The sequence below is a fragment of the Xyrauchen texanus genome, chromosome 26 (assembly GCF_025860055.1).
Source record: "Xyrauchen texanus isolate HMW12.3.18 chromosome 26, RBS_HiC_50CHRs, whole genome shotgun sequence".
NCBI lineage: Eukaryota > Metazoa > Chordata > Actinopteri > Cypriniformes > Catostomidae > Xyrauchen > Xyrauchen texanus.
The window spans coordinates 11,802,599-11,826,182 of record NC_068301.1 but is presented as its reverse complement, the minus strand read 5'-3'; the positions used below and the strand labels follow the sequence as shown (position 1 = coordinate 11,826,182).

The window sequence follows — 23,584 nt, the reverse complement described above, 5'->3', positions numbered from 1 at the left end:
TAAGTACATTTTTACTATAAATCTCCACTTTCTTTTGTTTTTGGCATTTCGCATTCTTTGTGCATATCACCACCTCCCCTTTTCTCCCCAATTTGGAATGCCCAATTCCCTTTAATTCACTTTAAGTCCTCGTGGTGGCATAGTAACTCTCCTCAATCCAGGTGGTGCAGGACAAATCTCAGTTGCCTCAATCTTATCATGTGGTTTGTTGTGCGCATTACTGTGGAGACGTAGCGCGTGTGCACGCTATTTTCCGTGGCATCCACACACATCTCACCATGTTCCTGACTGAGAGCGAGAACCACACATTATAGAGACCACGAGGAGGTTACCCCATGTGACTCTACCCACCCTAGCAACCAGGCCAATTTGGCTGCTTAGGAGACCAGGCTAATAGAAATTGTCATTAGATCTTTATAAAATCCATGAAATGCATGGAAGTCTAAAGAGAGTCAACACAATGATATAAAAACAAGTTTGTGTGTGTGTGGGTTTAGGTGGTTTACGAGGACATTTTTTAGGTTAAAAACTGGTAATTACAAGGGTATTATGCTATAAAAGTGGTTTATTCTAGTAATTTAAAAAACTTTTTTTTTTTTTTTTATGTAAAAATGCAGAACGTTTTTATGAGGGTTAGTTTTGGGGTAGGGTTAGGGTGTATATAATCTATAGTTTGTACAGTATAAAAATCAATATGTCTATGGAGAGTCCTCATAAGGATAGCTGCACCAGCTGTGTGCTCTGTGTGTGTGTGTGTGTGTTTGTGTGGCACTTTCCTGACTGTATGTGTGTTTCATACTTGAAAAGAAGTCCTTTTCATCAGAAGTGTTAGAGGTGTCATCAGAGGTGACTGGGACGTGATCTCTTCTCACCTGAAATTGAATGATCATTAATTGCTACTAAACTTTTTTGCAAACATACAATGCATTTTCCACATTTAAATTGTAAAATAACAGCACCGTACTAAACAATACAACAGTAGTAAGGTTAAGGATGGTTAAACTAATGCCAATAATGAATACATTAACCAAAAGGTTCAACTGTGTTCTCAGAACAAATATTCTTCATAAATGTCAGGTCAGCGCAGATTGTGTGTTTTAAATTGTTTACGATTTATTTATTACGATATCATGTATTACAATACATTATTTATTATGTCCAAACAAAGTTTTTTATCTTTGTAAATTGCCAATTAGTACATATTTGCTATTTTATAAATCATTTTGTGCTTCATTATTGTTTTGCTGTTTAAATAATTGTAGGACAACATACCCCGCTAGGTGAACATATATTTAATAATCTGAATTGTTGTAATGCCCAAAGACACTAAACAGATGAGATTCTAGATTGCAATAAAGATGGTTTCATTCTTTAGCCTTGCTATTCATTTTATGATTTGATAATTCCAAAAATAGAGATTCATATATTTTCATAGCGCAGCATTGACTTTAGCATCCACCGCCCAGGATACCAAGCCCACCACTTGAGAGGCAGGTAGGATGGTATCTGGTGGGATGGTTGAGGTCTTGATTTCAAAACATCAAGATAGGGAGTCAGGCTTGATGTTCTTAGAGCCCGGGCGATACAAAAGTGTGAAATTAAACAGAATGAAAAATAATGGCCAGTAAGCCTGTCTAGAGATAAGGTGTTTTGTGTTACGGAAGTACTCTATGATCATGTCAGTCCAAACCACGAAAAGTATCCCCAAACCCTCTAACCAATGACGCCATTCACCCAAGGCCAACCGGACAGCCAGCAATTCTCGGTTACCGACATCGTAGTTCCGTTCAGCCGGTGTTAAGTGGTGTGAAAAGAATGAATGCACATTGATGCTTCTTTCTATCCGAGGGAGAACGCTGTGAAAGAACCACTCCAACACCAACCTCAGATGCATCCACCTCCACCACGAACTGACTAGCAGGGTCAGGAGTTATCAAAACAGGTGCAATAGAGGACCGCTCCTTTAATTTGGAGAATGCAGCTTCAGACCGCGGGGACCAGCAAAAGTCTTTATGGTGGAGGTGAGATCCATCAAAGGCGTGGCCAGTTTGCTGTAGTTTCTAGTGAACCTCTGATCGGAAATCTGGGGTTAGCCAATCAGTGATGGTTTTGACTTTAGGAGGGCCAAACGCACTCCCTTGGACGAAACGATGAACCCTAGGAATGGAACTGACTGTGCATAAAAAGCGCATTTCTCCACCTTGACAAACAGCCGATGCCTGCTGTGCTCTACATGGTCCTGGACCTTGGAAGAAGATTCTGGGAGAAGATCAGAACATTGTCAACCAAATATTCGAAGTGCCCCTATGAGGGTTAAAGGCCGTCTTCCACTCATCCCCCTTCCTGATTCAAACAAGGTGATAAGCATTGCATAGGTCCAACTTCGGAGAGACAGATGCCCCCTGCAATAGTTTGAAGGCTGAGGACATCAATGGCAAAGGATAACGATAACAATCTGTGGTGGGTCTAAGCGAGCCATCCTTCTTCTCCACAAAGAAGAACCCAGCCCATGCAGGCGATGAGGAAGGGCGGATAAGACCGGCTGCCAAAAAATCATTGATATACCAGTTCATGGCCTCCCTCTCAAGAGCCGAGAGCAGATACAGCTGTTCCTGTGGAGGAGAGGAGCCAGGAAGCAGTTTAATGGCACAATCATATGGGCGATGAGGAGGGAGGGTCGCGGCATGGGACTGGCTGAACACTGCCCTCATGTCATGGTACATCATCGGCACTGCGGACAAATCTGCTGGATCTCCCTGTATAAGCGCTCGAAGCAAGAACAGTGTTGGTTGTCCAATCAATATGTGGGTTATGCATTACACATCTCTCCCTACATTACTTCCTTCCTTACCTCCTTCTTTTTTCTTTCCATTTCCGTTTCCCTTTCACCATCCCTTAACAACCTACACATTGTTAGCCATTTGAGAGTATTAGTTTGTAATCCACACTGACACATTGCCAAATAAACTTCAGTGTATGAACCCCCTCTACCCTGGTTTTCACCCTCCTGTAATTCTCAACCAGCAGTTAAATTCGGCCTTTCTTCTCTCATTTAATGGCATTAATGTTCACATTTCTTTTGCTTCTGAGACCATAATCTCCTGATGTTTATTAATATTTAATTTTCAAGTGAAAGATTTCGGCTGTTACAGCATGGGTTATTATTTAATGCTGCAGGGACATGAAGGGCCTGGTTCTCAGAGGGATTGTCTGTCTGATTATAATAAGAGAAGCTGTGATGAATATTGTCTGCTAGTTACTGCCTGAAGCACTGGACAATGTGATCTAATAGTGATGTTTGTGTGTGTGTGTGTGTGTGTGTGTGTGTGTGTGTGTGTGTGTGTGTGTGTGTGTGTGTGTGTGAGCGTGTATTTATCACTTTGTGGGGACCAAATGTCCCCATAAGGATAGTAAAACCCGAAATTTTTGACCTTGTGGGGACATTTTGTCGGTCCCCATGAGGAAAACAGCTTATAAATCATACTAAATTATGTTTTTTGAAAATGTAAAAATGCAGAATGTTTTCTGTGAGGGTTAGGTTTAGGGGTAGGGTTAGGTTTAGGGGATAGAATATAAAGTTTGTACAGTATAAAAACCATTATGTCTATGGAAAGTCCCCATAAAACATGGAAACACAACTGTGTGTGTGTGTGTGTGTGTGTGTGTGTGTGTGTGTGTGTGTGTGTGTGTGAGCTTGTATTTATCACTTTGTGGAGACCACAAGGATAGTAAAACCTGAAATTTTTGACATTGTGGGGACAATTTGTCAGTCCCCATGAGGAAAACAGCTTATAAATCATACTAAAGTTTTTTGAAAATGTAAAAATGCAGAACGTTTTCTGTGAAGGTTAGGTTTAGGGTAGGGTTAGGGTTACAGTTTGTACAGTATTAAAAACTTTATGTGGAAGCGATATAAGGATCAAATGAAGATTGCTTTGAGAAAGTGTAAAATCAGACCCGAGGACCTGGAGTATGTTGCTGCTGATCGTACCATCTGGCTACAGCTTTGTGGGGATGGGGCTCGTATGCTGGAGATTGAGAGGACAACCAGAAGACAACAGGAGAGAGCCAGGAGACACACCGCCATGGCTGCCATTAATACCACCACTACTACCACATATATATATGCCCCACCTGCAATAGAGTTTGTGGGTCCAGGATAGGACTGTTCAGCCATCAAAGATCTCACCGTTAAATGTGTGGACGTCATCATCAGATTTCGATGGACAACCGAAGAAGTGTGTGTGTGTGTGTGTGTGTGTGTGTGTGTGTGTGTGTGTGTGTGTGTGTGTGTGTGCGTGTTGCCAACCTGGTAATGAGAACATGTGAATGTTCACATTCAGGTTAATAAAGTTTAATAAAAGTATGATCCTTTTTTGATGCATGTTGTCTTTACTGAAAATAAAATAATAGTTATGGAATATACATATAGGCTATTTAAAATTATTTACATTCTCACTCACTTGCTCGATCGATATAAAGCCTCAATAATAAATACTATACAGTGAAGGAATTTGTTATGGCCATCCTACTGAATGTCTGTATAGAATAACATTTGGATGGTCTGGTTTACTGAAATTGTGGTATTAATATTTCTCACTGGCCGTGAATCTAAATTTTTCATTGTTTTTATCAAATTAAAATATAGGATTCAATTGCCATCTCCCAGTCACAAAACCAAAATATACAAAAAGTAAATATTCCACTGAGGTAAAAAGTTTGCCTAAAGACACAGTTTACTGTCTGATTAACACATTTTTTGATTCACAATGAACACAGTAAAACAAAACATATACACAGAATCAACTATTAACCCCCACTATCACCCCTCCCCCTCCCAATCCCCAACCCCACCCTGGCCCCTAACAACATCTTAGGATTGATTATAGACACACACACATAAAAATGTAAAATATATACAAATTTAAATAATAATAATCACACATGCAGCAACTTCAGATATCTGCCCCATATCTCCACAGACAAATTCAATTTCCCTAGTCTTCTATATGACCGTTTGTTGTGTTCTTCTGTGCATACTGGACAGTAGGTGGCGGTAGAGGTTTGTGATATGTGAATATTGAGAATAGGGGGATAAGAGAAGTGAAGCGTTGCACAAGTTACTTACTATCCGTGCTGTACTAGTTGGCTACTTATACTGTTCATTAAAGAATTCCTTATTTAAGAATCTCCTTCATTCTTTCTTACTAAGGATATAACAAATTGGCGATGAGGTATTTTTTTTGACGATGGCAGCTGTTTCTACATTTCCCATGCCATTTTTGCCATGTCCTGGAGAACCAACTATTCTTTTCGGCACGTGGCTACGGATGTTCCGGAATTATTTGCTGGTTGTTGGTGCATCTGGAGATGCATGGCCGGTCGAGCGCAAACGAGCACTACTGCTACATTGTCTGGGGACTGAAGGACAAAGATTGTTCTATTCCTTGCCGAATCAAGGTGCTTCGATGGAAGATGCGATTGCGCCTTGGAAGCGCATTTTACCCCCGACGGAACATAGTGGCTGAGCGCCACGCTTTCAGGAAACGTGTTCAGGCACCAGGGAAACTATAATTCAGTACGTAGCTGCTTTACGGGACTTAGCAGTTACTTGTGACTTTGCAGCTACTCTGGACCGAAATGTTAGCGTGACCAGTTAGTGGAGCATGTGTCCAGTCATCGGATTCGTGAGATTCTGCTTTTGGAATCTGATTTGACTCTGGAAAAAGCCATTACTATTGCCACCCAAACAGAAGCTGCTGGTGAACAAGCCAAATTATTATCAAATACTCGTTCTGTTCCTGTGCAAGTAATACATGCAAAGCCTTCACCTGCAGCTGGACATTTCCGTCGTAGACCACCTTTTAAGCCACCGTCTACAAAGCGTTCTTCAAAGCCTTCGTCAACTACTGCACCTGCTTCGTCCTCTCGTGAATGCTATCGCTGTGGATCTCAGAAACACCTTGCAAATGATAGTAGTTGTCCTGCTGTATCGGCACAGTGTAATAACTGTCAAAAGATGGGACATTATTCGCGGGTGTGTCGTTCGGGACAAGCTTGCTCAGTGCGTGAAATTGACTTGCCTGAAGTTCAGATTCTTTATATGCATGACTCACTAACGGATAAAATTCGGTGCACTGCTGTTATTGCAACTGCAACTACGTCTGTGCCTATTGAGCTTATCGTGGATTCTGGGTCATCTGTTTCTATCTTGCCGAAAATTGTGTATGACACACACTTCAAGGAAGACGCTTTGCTGCCACCTTCATTGAAACTAGTGACATATTCTCATGCTCCGATTCCTGTACTTGGCTGCTTACCTGTCACTGTCTCTAAGGATGACATAACCTGCTCTACGTCATTCTTCGTGGTGGAATCTGGCACAGCTCTGCTCGGCATGGATCTTATTAATGGGTTACGTCTCCGGTTTGAAGGAAATTCAATTTTGCCAGAGCAGTCTTCAACTCCTGTGCTGCGATTGTCTGCGTTGACGCCTTCTGCTTTGGGATGTGCAAAAGGCTTTGTTCACAAAGTAAAGACTTCTCCAGCTGTTGCTCCTGTGGGCCAGAAACTTCGTCGCTTACCGTTGTCTGTTAGAGCCGCAGTCAGTGAGGAAATTCAGCACCTTCTCGAGTCTGACATTATTGAGAGAGTGGACGCTTCACCGTGGGTCTCCCCGATTGTGGTAGTACAGAAAAAGTCGGGTGCCATTCGGATGTGCGTGGATCTGCGAGAACCCAACAAGGCTGTAGTTACGGATAGCTACCCACTACCACACATTGATGAATTGTTGTCTTTGTTAAGGGAGCGCCTGTATTTTCCACTATTGATTTGGAGAGTGCTTATTTTCAGTTGCCCTTACATGAGGAGAGCCGCGATCTGACCGCCTTCATTACTCACGAAGGACTTTTCAGATTTTGCCGCGTACCGTACGGACTTGCTTCAGCACCTTATGCTTTTCAGAAAATGTTGGCAACAGTTTTGCAGGGACTTCCAAATGTTGCCAATTACCTTGATGATATTATTCTCTGGGGACAGACGCAAACTGAACACGATCACATGCTTAAAGCCGTTATTCAGCGCTTACAAGATGCTGGACTGAAGCTGAATCAATTGAAATGTCAGTTTAACAAAACCAGTCTGCGCTTTCTGGGTCATATGGTGAACGCGCAAGGAATTCAACCTGATGAGGATCACCTTTCTGCCATTCTTCATGCACCAGCTCCAAAAGATGCTTCTCAACTCCGTTCTTTCATCGGGCTACTATCGTGGTACAATAAGTTTATTCCTAACTTTGCCACTGTAGTTGAGCCTCTGCATGCGTGCATCAGGCAGGACTCAGATTTTGTCTGGTCGGAGGAAGCTCAGCAATGCTTTGATGCTGTAAAAAAGTTGCTCATTGACAGTCCTGCACTTTCATTGTTCGACCCAGATTTGCCTACGTTGGTATCTACAGATGCCTCTGACTATGGTCTGGGTGCTGTTCTTGCTCAAGTTCATGAGAACAAGACTGAGCGCATTGTCGCTTTTGCGTCCCGGACATTGTCACCTGCTGAACGCAAGTACTCAACTATTGAAAAGGAAGCACTTGCATGTGTATGGGCCGTTGAAAAGTGGCTAACCTACTTGTGGGGTCGTGAATTCCTCCCGCGGACGGACCACCAAGCTGCTAACTGTGCTCCTCTCATCCAAAGGTACTGATCGCGCCGAATGCGTGATTGCGCTGGGCAGCGCGGTTACTGTGCTTTAACTATGATGTGATGTACCGGCCTGGGGCTCAAAATTGCACTGCTGACTGTCTGTCTCATCTGCCTTTACCTGCTTCGGATGAAGACTGCATGGATGCTGAACCTGAGTTTGTGGCGTTTATGTCTCCTGCAATGTCAGCTCTGTCACCTGCTGAGTTTGCTTCTGCTTCCGCGACGTGCTCTGAACTGAGTGCATTACGCACACAAATTGCTCGCGGTTGGCCTTCCTCTTCAACTTCTGTGGATAATATGCTACGTCCTTACTTCAAACTACGTGACGAACTGAGTGTGCGATTATGTGTTCAGAGGATCACGTCTGGTTGTACCTGTCGCGCTGAGGCACACATTGGTGAGGTTAGCTCATGAAGGCCACCAGGGAATTGTACGCACAAAACAGCGCCTTCGTGAACACTACTGGTCGTCAGGCCTAGATTGTCTGGTTAAAGAGCATATACAGACCTGTCAAATGTGTCTGTCCTCTGACAAGACTGCCAACACCTCTGCTGCGCCGCTGCAGCCAGTGCCTTTTCCGTCTGTACCATGGGAAAAGGTAGCTATAGATGTGGTTGGTCCATTTGAAACCGCTGTATGGGACTGTCGTTATGCGCTGACATTGATTGATTATCACAGTAAGTGGCCTGAAGTCGCTTTCACCGCTTCCATCACTACTCGCAATGTTACCACCTTCTTGTCATCAGTGTTTAGTAGATACGGGAATCCATGTACTCTCGTGTCTGATAATAGAATGCAATTTACGTCAGCAGAATTTGCTATGTTCCTAAAAGAGAGAAACATTCAACACATACGTACTTCTTTGTACCACCCTGCCGCGAATGGAGCTGTCGAACGATTTCATCGCGTGTTGAAAGGCTTTATTCAGTCTGCTGTTCTGGAAGCTAAGCCGTGGAAACCTGCAGTCACGGAATTTCTCCAAGTGTATCGTGCTACACCACATTCTGCCACAGGACTATCCCCATTTGAGTTGCTTCATGGCAGAAGGATGCGAACGCATCTTAATGTTCTTCCTCCTCTCACAATGCGTCAGGATGCGCCTGCGCTTCTGCTGCGAGTTTCTTTGAAACAAAAGAAAATGAAAGCATACACTGACTCCAGACGTGTAGCTCGCACTCCTGATTTCAAAGTGGGAGATTGGGTGCATGTACGCATTCCAACTCATGTTCCGAAAGCACATCCGAGGTTTTCCAACCCACGTCAAATTGTGCGTAAACTGGGTGCGTGTACTTACCTGTTATCAGATGGGAAGAACTGGCATGCTTCCCACCTGGCTCGTTCTGTTGCACCTGTTTCGGAGACTACTGACATGGATGCTGTGGACTTGTCATTTCAGTTTCATCCTCCTCTGGCGCCTCAAGTTCCCGAAACTCTTCAAAGGGTGTCTACCCGTGTGAGACGACCTCCTCGTTGGCTGGAAGACTGTGTTACTTAGTCACCTTGCATTGCGTGACTATATAAGGATGAGTAATTCATTAAGTCATCTTGTTGTTCATTTTAATATGAATGCTACATTCTTAGAATTTTAGTAAAACTTATTTTTGTTCTTTAGCATGATTGAGTTAAGTAATTATGTTACATAACCAAGTGAATGCTTTGGTAATTTGGTAACTTTGTTATGGAGTTTCCTTTTGTTCTTAAATATCTGTGTAGACAGGTTGCTTTAAGTGATGGGTGAATATGTTGTGTTCTTCTGTGCATACTGGACAGTAGGTGGCGGTAGAGGTTCGTGACATGTGAATATTGAGAATAGGGGAATAAGAGAAGTGAAGCGTTGCACAAGCTACTTACTATCTGTGCTGTACTAGTTGGCTACTGATACTGTTCATTAAAGAATTCCTTATTTAAGAATCTCCTTCATTCTTTCTTACTAAGGATATAACACCGTTCTTCAAAGGCTGCCACCCTCCCCATCTCCGAGCACCACTCCTGAAATGAGGGCGGTCCATCCGACTTCCAACACCTTAACAGAATTTGTCTGGTGATCATGACACTGCTTAGGACCCAACTCTTTATGTGTCTATTATCAACATCGATGACTGCCCCATTGCCCTCTATACAGAGTCTGGGGCAAAATGAAACCCGAGTGCCCAATGCATCACACACAAAACTCTGAACCTTCGACCAAAACTTGTGGATCTTAACACCCCCCCCCCCCAAAAGACATGGGTTATGTCTCCATTCTCTGATTGGCATCACCAGCAGGTGGGTGTCTTAAATATCAAGCCTATATAATCTACAGGGGTCCAATCGAATCAATGTAAAATCTTGAATTGCTTAAGGCTCACACTTGCGTCTCTATATGCAGACTTGATGTTTTTTAGAATCCTAGCCCACTCTCCCTCCTCCTATACCAAGTTTAAATCTTTCTCCCAGAATCTTTTGAGAGAAGTTGAAGCTCTGTAATACACTGATGCATCATGACCTTTTCCAAAAGCAGTAATCACCACTCCCAGAGTCTCTGCCGCTTTAGGTAAATGCTACTCCCCAAAATAGTACAGAGCAGGTGGCGCAGCTGTAAATATCTAAAGAACTGAGATCTGGGAATCCCAAAATGTTGACACTCCGCGCTCATATAGGTCACAGAGTGTAGTAAACCCATAGGTGTCATTTACACTGGGGACACTGGGGACGCTGGGGACATGTCCCCACCACTTTTTGAAATGGCTGATTTTGTCCCCACAACTTTTTGAAAGCATTTGGTTAAAATGTTCTGAAAAACCAAGTGAACCAAGAAATGTTAAAGGTGTATTTGCACAAAAGAAAACATGCAATGCAGTTTAGATACAGAAAGAAACAATGTGCATTGTCCAAAAAAAGTAACTTAAACAAAAAATACTATTATTGATTCTAAAATGACCCAAAAACATGCATGCACCGATCAGTAACTTGACACAACAAATTCTTGACACAGTTTCTTCTTGTCCAATCAAATTGCTTGAAATAAGAGAGGGGGACATCTATAGGGAGAGACTATAGCAGGTAGTTGAATTTTGGAATACAATTCATTTTAATAACATTAACCTGCCCAATCATCAATAAATGTATTTAAGCCCACCTGCCCACATCGCTCGAAAAACTTTTTTATTAAAGGGTCAAAATTAACTAACTATATCACACAAATTTGCTGGCAATAGAATACCCAAAAACTTAATGCCCTGTTTGGGCCACTGAAAGGCACCTGGCTGAAAAGCAGTTATCGGGCAGTATGCTGTCAGTGCCAAAACTTAAGATTTAGACCAATTATCTGTATCCTGAAAATTTAGAAAAGGAATTATTACAGGGTTTCCATAGGGCATTGAAAAGCATTAAAAGACATTAAAAGGATTTTGTGAAAATTATGGCCTTAAATGGCATTAAAATGCTATTCGTACAAGCATTAAAAATGTAGATAGTTTTGAAACTATTACAATTTTATTTTGAATATAACCTTCATAATTAATAACTTCGATTTGCTGTTGCAAAAATATGTTAATTGGTGTGATAAACACATGGAACCAGTTTGGTAATTGCCTCCGGCCGGTGCAAAATTGCCGTAACGGCGGATGTTTGGACAGTGGCGGGCTGGGACCTGGAGGAGTTAGAACAGAGAACGTAAATTTAGTAAAGTCGCAAAGAAATGGGTAAGTGCAAATTCCAGCAAAAGTGGCTGGAAGACAAAGAATTTAGGACATGGTTGCAGTCCTTTGGTTGTCAACATGGAATTAAATCTCATATGCAGTCATATGGCCAAAAAATCTTCTGTAAAAGGCAGACAGCAATTAATTATCTCTAGTTACTGTGCCGTGACCGACAAAGTAACCTCTTCAGCAACTACTACTACCACCACAACTGCTGCTGTAGAGACCACCACTTCCAGCTGAGCCACTACCGAAGGAAAATCGATCGACCTTCGAACAGCATTTGGTTCGAATGCGACGCTGCAGGCAGAGGTCCTCTGATGTCTGAACACTGTTCAGACACCAGAGCGTGCAGCACCACTCATAAGCATCAAATTAAGGTGTTTCTGAGTTGTTCCAGGGAATGTTTCCTGATTCGCAAATAGCCAAATCTTTCACCTGTGTATCGGACAAAACCAGTTACATTTTAAAATGTGGACTTGCCCCATATTTAAAAAATAAACTGATTTCTGCGATCTACAATGCAGGAAAATGTATGTTGATATTTAAGGAGAGTTTCAGCCAGTCAACAAAAAATAAACAACTAGATGTTCATGTTTGATTTTGGGAGGCTGGTTGTCTCCAGTCCCGTTATCTTGGATCACAGTTCATGGACATTCAAAGACCGAGGATCTGCTGCATCATTGCAAAGTAAGTATAGTATTTGTTTATGGATTTGTATTTGGATGAATTAAGTATGAAGATACAGGTTTTATACATAAGTATTACAGTGCTCTTTGTATTGATTAGTGCATATAGTATTCCGTGATTTTATTGCAAATCTAGAATACATAATCATACATACCTCAGTGAATCTTATTGCTTTTAGATAGTGCTTTAAAAAGCTATTTTTTTAATTATAGGAGCAAATTCACTCTATAATAACCAAACACATCAGTTTTTCTTTTTGTGGTCAAATCATTTATTTATTTCTATTCTTAGGAATGTGTGCACCTATTATTACCTGGAGCATCTCCTTTCCATTAGTATGAACAGGGAAGTAGATACTTGCAACATAAAAGAAGAAACTGTTGAGGCCCAGAGGCAAGTCTATGACCACTGTGAACTATTGGACCAGATACAGGATCTACCTTGATGAAGAGAGGAGGAAGAGAGTGGATGCCATGTGTGGACTTAAGAGAAAAGCTTTGGAAGATGAGCTGGAAGAACTGAAAAAGAAAAGCGAGGTGTTGACGTAGATGAGCGCCAGCCTTCAGAATGATGTTGATCAACTAGCTGAGCAGGCCAAAAACAAATCTAACACACTCATGGCTCAAATGATTACAAAATCTACAGATACAAGGACATATGCAATGAATTGAAAAATGTTGATATATATATATAGGCCTATACGTGGTTAGTCATGGGTCGTGTATGGCATTAACATTTTTCAAAAACGCATTAAATTAGATTTGATGATACCTGCAGAAACCCTGTATTAATTCTGTGGAGGCAAGGCATCAGAAGGGTCAGAAATGAATAATAAAATATTATCTGCGTAAAGCAGAAGCTTATGCGCCACACCTCCCGCCATCACCCCTGGAAAATTATCCTCCTTTCTTATCCCGGCTGTTAATGGTTCCATGGCAAGGCAAAACAGTAATGGGGAGAGAGGTAAAATAAAAAATCCAGAGTAAAATAATCTGAAATTAATCCATTTGTTTGTACCGCCGCTACCTGGTGCCTAAAAAGTGACTTAATCCATCCAATAGAAGTATTCCCGAACACGTATATTTCCAAAATCTTAAAAAGATAATCCCATTCTACCATATCAAACTGTTACGAGTGCAGATGAAGGCAGACTTGGAGTGAGGATCTATAGGCAGTGTTACTTTATTAGAAACGGTGAAAACTAAACAGACAAAACCAGAACAAAGGAAATACCCGCAATGGGGAAATAAAACAAGAACACGGAAAACATAGAAAGGTTGAACAGGCAGGATAAACATAGAACGAGCACGGAAACAGGCGTCCACAAACATCAACGATCGACAAGGGAATGGAGAACAAACAGGGTTTATATACACTGGAGACATGATGATGACAAACTACAATCAGGTGAGCACAATGACACAGGGCTGGCAGTGATGAGGGCCGGGGATCATGGGAAGTGTAGTTTTGGACAAAGACAAGTGAAACCCAGGGCAGACAACAAGGGAATCGTGACATAACCCCCCCTCAAAGGAGCGGCTTCCAGACGCTCCTCAAAAACAAAAACAATTCCTCGCCAAAGAGGGGACAAGGGGCAAACAGACAGACCAAGGAGGCACAGGGAGCAGACAGGCAGTCCAAGGTGGCCACAAGAGGACTGGATCAGGTGGCCTGGGAGCTGGCCACGGAGCAAAGACAGGTTCAGGAGGCCTGGGAGGCGGCCTCAGGACCACAGCCATGGGGAACTCCGAGGGCGGAGCCGTGGACTGCTCAGGAGACCATGTCGTAGAAGGCTCCGGAGGCGGAGCTGAGGGAGGCTCAGGAGGCGGAACTGAAGGAGGTTCTGGAGGCGGAACTGAAGGAGGTTCTGGAGGCGGAGCTGAGGGAGGCGGAGCTGAGGGAGGTTCTGGAGGATCAGGAGGTGGAGCTGAGGGAGGCCCTGGAGGCTCAGGAGGCGGAGCTGAGGGAGGCCCTGGAGGCTCAGGAGGCGGAGCTGAGGGAGGCCCAGGAGGTGGAACTGAAGGAGGTTCTGGAGGATCAGGAGGCGGAGCTGAGGGAAGCTCTGGAGGCTCGGGAGGCGGAGCTGAGAGAGGCTCTGGAGGCTCGGGAGGCGGAGCTGAGAGAGGCTCTGGAGGCTCAGGAGGCGGAGCTGAGGGAGGTTCTGGAGGCTCAGGAGGCGGAGCTGGGAGAGGCCCAGGAGGCAGAGCCAAGGGAGGCAGAACCATGGAAAGCCCTGGGGGCTCTGGAGGCTGGGCCGAGGAAGGCGGCGCCGTAGGAGACTTTATAGGCGGGGACCTGGAAGGCTCTGGAGGCGGAGCCGAGGGAGGTAGCGCCATAGGAGGCTCTAGAGGCGAAGACCTGGAAGGCTCTGGAGGCGGAGTCGTAGGAGGCTCTGGAGGCAGAGCCGAGGGAGGTGGAGCCGTAGGAGGGTCTGGAGGCAGGCCGAGGGAGATGGCGCCGTAGGAGGCTCTGGAGGGGTGCTCGGGAGGCGGAGCCGTAGGAGGCTCTGGGGCGGAGCCGTAGGAGGCTCTGGGGGCGGAGCCGTAGGAGGACTCTGGCATCCCTCCCCCTTCCTGGGTTTCAGCACCAGTGTAAGGGGGTTAAAGGGAAAGAAGGAGGCGAGAACCGTTTTAACAATATAAATAATATTTAGTTAAATAAAAAGACAGACACAAACACACACAGTGCAGCTGCTCGTAATTCTCTCTCTCGAGAACCATCGTCACCAGCCACCTTTATCCCTCGCACGCCCCATCAGGCTGAGTGCGTCGTTCCAGGCTGACCTTGCCCTCCTCCGCTCTACACTTTCCTTCTTTTTATGGGGTGCCCCAACCCATTCCACGTGGAGAGAGACAATCCACTCATATTAACATTTGGCATTTTGACGTATTAGAAAAAATAGACCGTGTCAAAAACAAAATTATAAAGACCACATTCCAACATTAGAGCAACAAACAAACTCAGAACTTCCCAAAGAATAAAAAAAAAAACAGAAAAAAGAGAAACGTGCACATTAACCCCGCACACGACAGCGGCAACCGGCGTCCATCCCATTAAACTCAAACAGTCCATGTATGCCTAAGAGAGCCCCCATGACAACATTGCAGTCGGATTGCTCAAGTCCCGTGTTTCTATACCAATTTTGTGAGACAGAATTATACAACAGAAAATGATCTAAACTCCAGCCAATTTGAGGCATACGCACCAAGAGTGTGTACTGTAGATTCATCCACATAACTGTCCCGAAGGTGTTTTCCTCCCCAAAACAAACTCCAGCTGCTAGGCGGAACCATCACAAAAAAAAGGCCATTCAGTTTCCTTGGGCAGTCAAACAAATGTTCAGTGATTCGGCCCATTTGGCTGTTACATGAGTGTAACACATGCCCTAATCACTCTAATGATTTGCAAGAAATATTCCACAAAACAAACTCCATCCAATAGGAGACATAAGCAAAAAGAATGTGCAGATTCATCCACATACTGTCCCGAAGGAGTGTTATTCCACAAATCAAACTCAAGCTACTAGGCGAAACCAGCGCAAAAAGAAATAACAATTTCCTCGGACAGTCAAGTGAATGTTCAGTGATTCAGGCCCACTCGGCTGTTACATGAGAGCAACAAATGCCCAAATCACTCCAAAGTTAGCAAGAATTTTCCCAAATGCGCTCCAAATATCAGATACAAATATCTGGGCAACCTATTTTCTTTACAAGTGCCTTTTTTTTTTATGTTTTTATATGTCATAATGTGAAGTTAATAATGTCCCGGTTTACAGTCTTGTAAACCTTTGCCTTCAAAAACTTTGGCCTTCAGTTGCTCACTGAGTTTCTAAATACAATTATTACAAATTTTTTATACACAGTTCACAATTGTATTTAATCAAACTATGCAATGATGACTCTAAGACTTTATAGATATTACAGTTTTATCTTCTGTTTATACATGATTTTCTGTAGCTTCTTTGAAACGATGTGTGTTGTGAAAGGCACTATACAAATAAATATGTCTTGACTATTTACTTTCACCTCACAATTTGTGGATCTGCATGAGTGAGACAGAGAAAGGAGGGAGAAAAATAAAGACATTTGAGTTATGTCACCATCATTTTCCCAAACGCCTTTCAGTTAATGATGCTCTCTAAAACCATTTTAAATCCCAGGTCTGCCTGAGTTCTCATTCATGCACTCTAAACCATTACCCAAGACATGACCATGACCTCTAAACATCTGCTATAAAGACTATTATCTTACTAACTGTTGTATTGTATGTTTTCCCTATATATTCACTTGCAAAAATTACCAATACAATACCACTGAACAGTTGCCCCAAAAAGTATTTGGATACTGAAGACACACATAAAATGTATGGATTTCATTAGAATTTCATGGAAATGTTTTTGTTTAAAGTGTGCTTTTGCTATTGTTCTTTCAAACAGGCTAAATGCCACTCTCCTCCATGTTGTGTCCTGATCACCCTGTTAGGGCTTATTTTGTGATAATGACCCACTTCCATTTCATCTTATGGTACATTGTGGTTCCAACCATATTTATATTTTTTCTATGCGTCATATAAGATTGACAATACATTTTCATTGAACTAACAGTCACGCGTTCTTCACAATACTCCAACATGCATACAAACTGTCAGCAAATCCTCAACGGTTAATGCCATCTTGTCTCTGCCAGGTGTCAATGGTCCACCTGCTGAAGACTGTACGCTTGCTGAGACTTCTACGTCTGCTGCAGAAGATGGACCGCTACTCTCAGCACAGCACGGTGGTGCTGACCCTGCTCATGTCCATGTTTGCCCTGCTGGGTCACTGGATGGCCTGCATCTGGTACATAATTGGCAAGAAAGAGGTGGAGAGCAATGCAGATAGCTGGGATATAGGTGAGATAGTTATTTATGTGCACATTCACAGAGGCTTATACACATCTGTGCACACTTACATATATACAGTGCCACCACAGTATTTAGACAATAAAGTGGACTAAAAACAAATATGTTTGAATGTAAATGTGTTAGATGACAAAATATAAAAAAGTGGCATCTGGATTTTTTAATTAATGATGCTAGAGCACTTCCTAAAATATCTTTTGCTTTTCTGAATTGTTTTTGCATTTTTGCAATTACTTTTAAACAACTGGTCCCAATGTCATTAGTGGATGTATGAAATCAGTTCCCTTCAAATTCACACAGGTGTCTTAGCAGATTAACCATATATACAGCATATATATATATATATATATATATATATATATATATATATATATATATATATATATATATATATATATATACACACTCACCTAAAGGATTATTAGGAACACCTGTTCAATTTCTCATTAATGCAATTATCTAATCAACCAATCACATGGCAGTTGCTTCAATGCATTTAGGGGTGTGGTCCTGGTCAAGACAATCTCCTGAACTCCAAACTGAATGTCAGAATGGGAAAGAAAGGTGATTTAAGCAATTTTGAGCATGGCATGGTTGTTGGTGCCAGACGGGCCGGTCTGAGTATTTCACAATCTGCTCAGTTACTGGGATTTTCACACACAATAATTTCTAGGGTTTACAAAGAATAAATGGTGTGAAAAGGAAAAACATCCAGTATGCGGCAGTCCTGTGGGCTGAAAATGCCTTGTTGATGCTAGAGGTCAGAGGAGAATGGGCCGACTGATTCAAGCTGATAGAAGAGCAACTTTGCCTGAAATAACCACTCGTTACAACCGAGGTATGCAGCAAAGCATTTGTGAAGCCACAACACGCACAACCTTGAGGCGGATGGGCTACAACAGCAGAAGACCCCACCGGTACCACTCATCTCCACTACAAATAGGAAAAAGAGGCTACAATTTGCAAGAGCTCACCAAAATTGGACAGTTGAAGACTGGAAAAATGTTGCCTGGTCTGATGAGTCTCGATTTCTGTTGAGACATTCAGATGGTAGAGTCAGAATTTGGCGTAAACAGAATGAGAACATGGATCCATCATGCCTTGTCAGGCTGGTGGTGGTGGTGTAATGGTGTGGGGGATGTTTTCTTGGCACACTTTAGGCCCCTTAATGCCAATTGGGCATCGTTTAAATGCCACGGCCAACCTGAGCATTGTTTCTGACCATGTCCATCCCTTTATGGAAACCATGTACCCATCCTCTGATGGCTACTTCCAGCAGGATAATGCACCATGTCACAAAGCTCGAATCATTTCAAATTGGTTTCTTGAACATGACAATGAGCATCTTTGGGATGTGGTGGAACGGGAGCTTCGTGCATTGGATGTGCATCCCACAAATCTCCATCAACTGCAAGATGCTATCCTGTCAATATGGGCCAACATTTCTAAAGAATGCTTTCAGCACCTTGTTGAATCAATGCCACGTAGATTTAAGGCAGTTCTGAAGGCGAAAGGGGGTCAAACACAGTATTAGTATGGTGTTCCTAATAATCCTTTAGGTGAGTGTATAAGGTGAAGTTCATCCCATTAACTATGGACATATGCGTCTTAAAGTGTCCAAAAACTTTTTGTCTTTATTTTGAGCAGTATATCAAAATACCACTTGGCTTGATAGATTATTAACTAATCCAATGACATTCATACATTTTTAAATGAAGGTTTAAATACTTTTTAGGGCCACTTTATTTCTGTTCACATATACTTTATATCTAACAACATCCATAGCACAAAAGATGCTAGTCAGTAACTTGTCATTTCAACATATAAAAGAAGACAAGCTACTGAAAAGACAAGACATAACTTGTTTTTTAGACTGGGACATATGACAAATACACAGAAAAAACAAACACAGACATCCATCTTTACCTAATAATGGAAGAGTCCCTGAAATATGTGTCTGTATTTACAGACGGATTGTGAACATATGTACACAAGCTAAGTGTGTGCGATTAAACACAAATTCACATAATCTGTTTTTTTCACACTAATTTGTACTTTATCTGCATATTAAACTAGTTGAAAGCTCTAATCGAGCCGTTACTTCATTTGAAACAAACATGTATCTGTGTTATGAGATTAAACATAACTTTGAGTCTCTCTATTTTAATCGCAGTGTAATTTGGTTTGATAGATTCCTAATGAAAGTCTTCAAGAAATATCAGCTTGGAATGGATTTTTTAAAATTGTATTATAGACAGGGATGGATTTAATCTGATGCATTCTGAGCCAAAAGAAAGATGCAGAGGGATGAAGACATTAGTGATAGTTCACCCAAAATGAATATTCAAGTCATCATTCACTCACCCGCATGTTTTTCCTAACCCATATAACATTTTTTCCTCCGTAGAGCACAAAAGCAGATCTTTGTTGTGACTTAGTTTCCATGCAATGAAAGTGATTGGTGACTGAAGAAAGTCATTCGGATTTGGTGCATAAATGATTAAAGAGCTTTTATTTTTGGTGAACTATCCCTTTAAACGACAATAGGAAAGCAGAATGTATAGTTGTAGAGAAGAGAGATAAGGCTGACACTGTTAAATGTGTTGTAGACAGTGATAGTGGAAGAATAGGAAGATAGAAAGGATACGACGAATGCATTAAGCAGCAGGCAGCCATGTGAGGCAGACAAAGTGTAAAAGTGAGTGAAGAGTGAACAGCAACAAACCAGTCACCCTGACAGCGTGCCGCAGGCCTCTCCCTCTCGTCTTTAGGATGGGGGCTGTAATTAGGCCCACTGTGCTGCTCTATGGTCCGTGATCAGGGACCGCTGTAAAAGTACAAGCATATCCACTACCTGATCCCTGATCAGTGTTGATGGAAAGCTGTTTCTTTCCCTCGGCATTCGACCACTGACCCCCAGCCTGCTCTGATGGGCAGTTACTATAGCAACACTGGACTGGAATCTCCTTGCTGGTACCCTGATTTAGATCTTGTAGAATGACGGGTACTTCCTTATCTGCAAACACAAGGTTTTTTGTGTGAAATGATTCAAAACAATTGTAATTGACGATTTGCTGTCAGTGAAGAAATGATTTGGTGAGATTAGATAACAAGATGTGCTTTTCTGTCTTTCATGTACCCAAGTAAATTTATAGACCACCCTTACAAAAAAACACGGTATTACCATGGTACATGGCCAAATAACCATGGGACCATAGTAACGTGTCCAAAAACACAAAGATATCATTACTTTTTTGTTAGTGTATATTAGTGAGTGATTATTACAGTATAAATGTTTGGGATTGCAACATCATAGTAAAATGAAACCAGAAGTAAAAAAAATTCTGTCATCAGTTACTCACCTTCATGTTGTTGCAACCCGTATGCCTTTCTTTCATTTGTGGAACACTAAAGGAGATGTTTACACTGAGAATGTTAACACTGCTTTTTCCATACAGTGAAAACATATAATAATCAGGGCCACTTGCACAAATTTAAGCATGTCACATCACTACAAGCAAATTCATTTTGATGTCATTCATGTTAAACCTGGCTTGCCACACATTCAAGTGCCAAGTTTGAATATGCACAATCTTGGTGGAGGCCAAGATTTTCTTTGAATAATGACTTAAATTAAACATGAAGCTATCATATGGCTTCAGAAGACTTGGAAAATGGCACCAAAGTTTTAAGGACTACTTTTATGGTGGGTTTTATGGTGCTTTTTGGTCCTTTTCTGATCTTGTTAGCCCCTGGTCACTGTCTGCTTTCATTGTAGTATATAAAAGAGCAGGGTGAATTTTCAGTAAAATATCTCCTTTTGTGTTCCATGGAAGCACAAATGTCTTGCTGGTTTGAAACAACATGAGGGTGAGTAAATAATGACATAATCTTCATCTATTGGTGAACTATCACTGAACTATGTTGTATCATTGTTGCAATCCGAGAGAACTGTCCACCATATGGACACTGATACACAAACACATTTAATATTTGGAGCTTTTTAGTTATTTTTCAATCTTTCTTTTACTCCCTCTCTTAGGGTGGCTGCATGAGCTCGGGAAGCGGTTAGAGTCTCCATACGAGGGGGTGGGTACGGGTGTGGTCAACGGAACAGTAAGCAATGGACCATCTTTACGGAGCATCTACATTGCTGCATTGTACTTCACCCTCAGCAGTCTGACCAGCGTGGGCTTTGGAAACGTCTCTGCCAACACAGACACAGAGAAGATCTTCTCCATCTGCACCATGCTCATCGGAGGTGTGTGTTTATATGCGTGTGTGTGCAGACAGGTTGATATTTAGGAGATATATTTGAATATGTTTAGGGGTATGACAAGTTTAGACCAATTTTATGGTCCAAAAATGTTTGTGCATGTTTTATACTCATTTAAAACCAAAAATTAAGTTTCATTTCTGTTTGGTTGTACAAGACAAATTATTAGAATAAAAGGATTTCTATGGTTATAAATGAGGTATGCAGTAACAGCACAGTTAATTAAATAAAGATACGGACAATTCAAAACACAGGCCTACAATAAAATGTGCTTTAATGTTTGTCTGTCATTAAATGGGATGATATGAGGACACCAGCTGTTCACATTCAAAATTCATGGCCTTTATATTGTAAAATGTCACCCTTTGCCATGGGGCACTTCTACCCCTTTCCCAAACATACAATATTACCCAATTACACACACCAACCGTATGTACACATTCAATCGCCACCTGTGTATTACCAATGAAGTTCATAGAGAGAACATGATCCTCAAAGTGCATTATTACTGCAACATGAAAAGTAATGTGGACACATACTGTATGTACGTATTGTCACAATTAATTTGAGAAAAGAAAACCATCAATCATATTATCAACTACAGCACTAAACGAACAATTAAGCCATTCTGCCCCCTTTGAACAATTAAGCAATTTATTTATTTATAAGGGATAGTAAACATGAATTAATATCATATATATATTAATATCAATATATATCTGTGATGTGAATGGGCCATATTTAGCTAACTTTTAATTTGCTTGGACATGTTGATTTTGTTTTTCAAAGTAAGCATTTTATAAAAAAAATTTTTTTACGAATGCCATCTTAACCCTTTGTGGTGATGTCGGCATGGCCCAGCAATGTGGAACATGGAGACTGTGGAGAGTGAGGCCTGAAGAGGAAGAGCAGTAAGGATTGACACCTGTGGGAAATGATCCCTAACAGCTGTTTTGTGAGAGCTGGAGAGGTTTAAAAGGGCAATCCAGACCACCGGAGGAGAGAGAGAGAGACGCACGCAGCAGTGCCATAGTTTATATTATGCTGAAACGCAAATGTTTATTTTACACTGAAAAGTGAAAAAATTATGTCTTACGTTGGACAATTTATCCGGCCCTTGCTTCCTCCACAAGAAAGCCAGAGAAATGTCACAGTGGTGCCAAAACCTGGGAATTAGGAGGAAGAAAATTGCCGTCATGCAGTCCATGCCGATTCAAGACCGTCACCAGCATCCACCAAGCGCAACTTCAGTCTCTGCAGTAGTTCCAGGAGCTCCTCCAGGCTCAAGCAGAGGACCGGAAGGTGCTACAGAGCCTGGTACACCAGCAGGGGTCGTCAGCTGCGACCCCGGACCCACCTATGTCTATGTGTGAATCTGCTGCTGTGTGTGTGGGCACGATGTATGTGCTGGTCTGTTGGAGCTGTGGGGAACTTCGGCATTTCCAGGACTGATGCCCCACAATGGAGGTGGAGGCACTAGTCTGGATCCCCGATGTGAAACAGGCCACCCCAGATCAAGCAGGAGTGTACCGGATACCTGTGATTAAGGGGGGTACATACCAAGCCTTGGTTAATTCAGGTTGTAATCAAACCTCCATTCACTAAAGCTTGATTCAGTTTGAGGCTTTGGATACAAGTCGGTGGGTGAAGGTAAGGTGTGGTGCACAGGGATATTCAAAATGACCTTTTAGTGATGGTCATTATTCAATTTCGGGGACAAAAGCATAGTGTCGAGGCTGCAGTTATTCCTTGCCTCTCCCATCCACTGATCTTGGGTACGAATTGGCCGGCATTTACTACTTTATTGAAGGGAATATGTGTAGATGCGTCCTGCAACAAAGTGTATTGGTGTGTGGTGTGTGATGGAGGCGGTGCCAGGGCCATCTGCGTCAGCTCCACGTCAGGAGGACGTAAGATAGGGGGAGGTCTCGGCTACCCCAACCCTTAGAGTATTCCTTGCTGTGGATTTCCCTTTGGAGCAGACACAAGACGAGATCCTTAGGCACACCTTTGACCAAGTAAGTGTGATTGATGATCAATGCCTCTGTAACTGGAGCCAGCTAGCGACTGACGCTAGAGGCTGTAGCCTTTAGCCTCCTTGTTAGAGCACCCGCCTCCCACGCTGGAGACCCCGGTTCGAGTCCCGTTCGGAGCGGGGCGAATAGGACCAGTTACACCTCCAGCCAGACATTGCACTCGCATATCCGTATTTTTCAATTATCAAGGATCGGTTGTATCGAGAGACGCAGGACACTCAGACAAAGGAGGAGACAACCCATTTGTTGGTACTGAAGAGCTGTTGGGAAATGTTATTTCAGACACCTCATTATAATCCGATG

General features: G+C 42.4%; 1 protein-coding gene across 1 annotated transcript in view; it reads left to right on the top strand.

The window, feature by feature from the left end:
- LOC127619477 (potassium voltage-gated channel subfamily H member 8-like) overlaps positions 1-23,584 on the top strand; it is a 76,682-nt gene that overhangs the window by 31,282 nt on the left and 21,816 nt on the right. The window contains exons 7-8 of the mRNA XM_052092323.1: positions 16,756-16,960; positions 21,012-21,230. Of these exons, the coding sequence (XP_051948283.1) occupies positions 16,756-16,960; positions 21,012-21,230 (424 nt within the window). The remainder of the gene's footprint in view (positions 1-16,755; positions 16,961-21,011; positions 21,231-23,584) is intronic.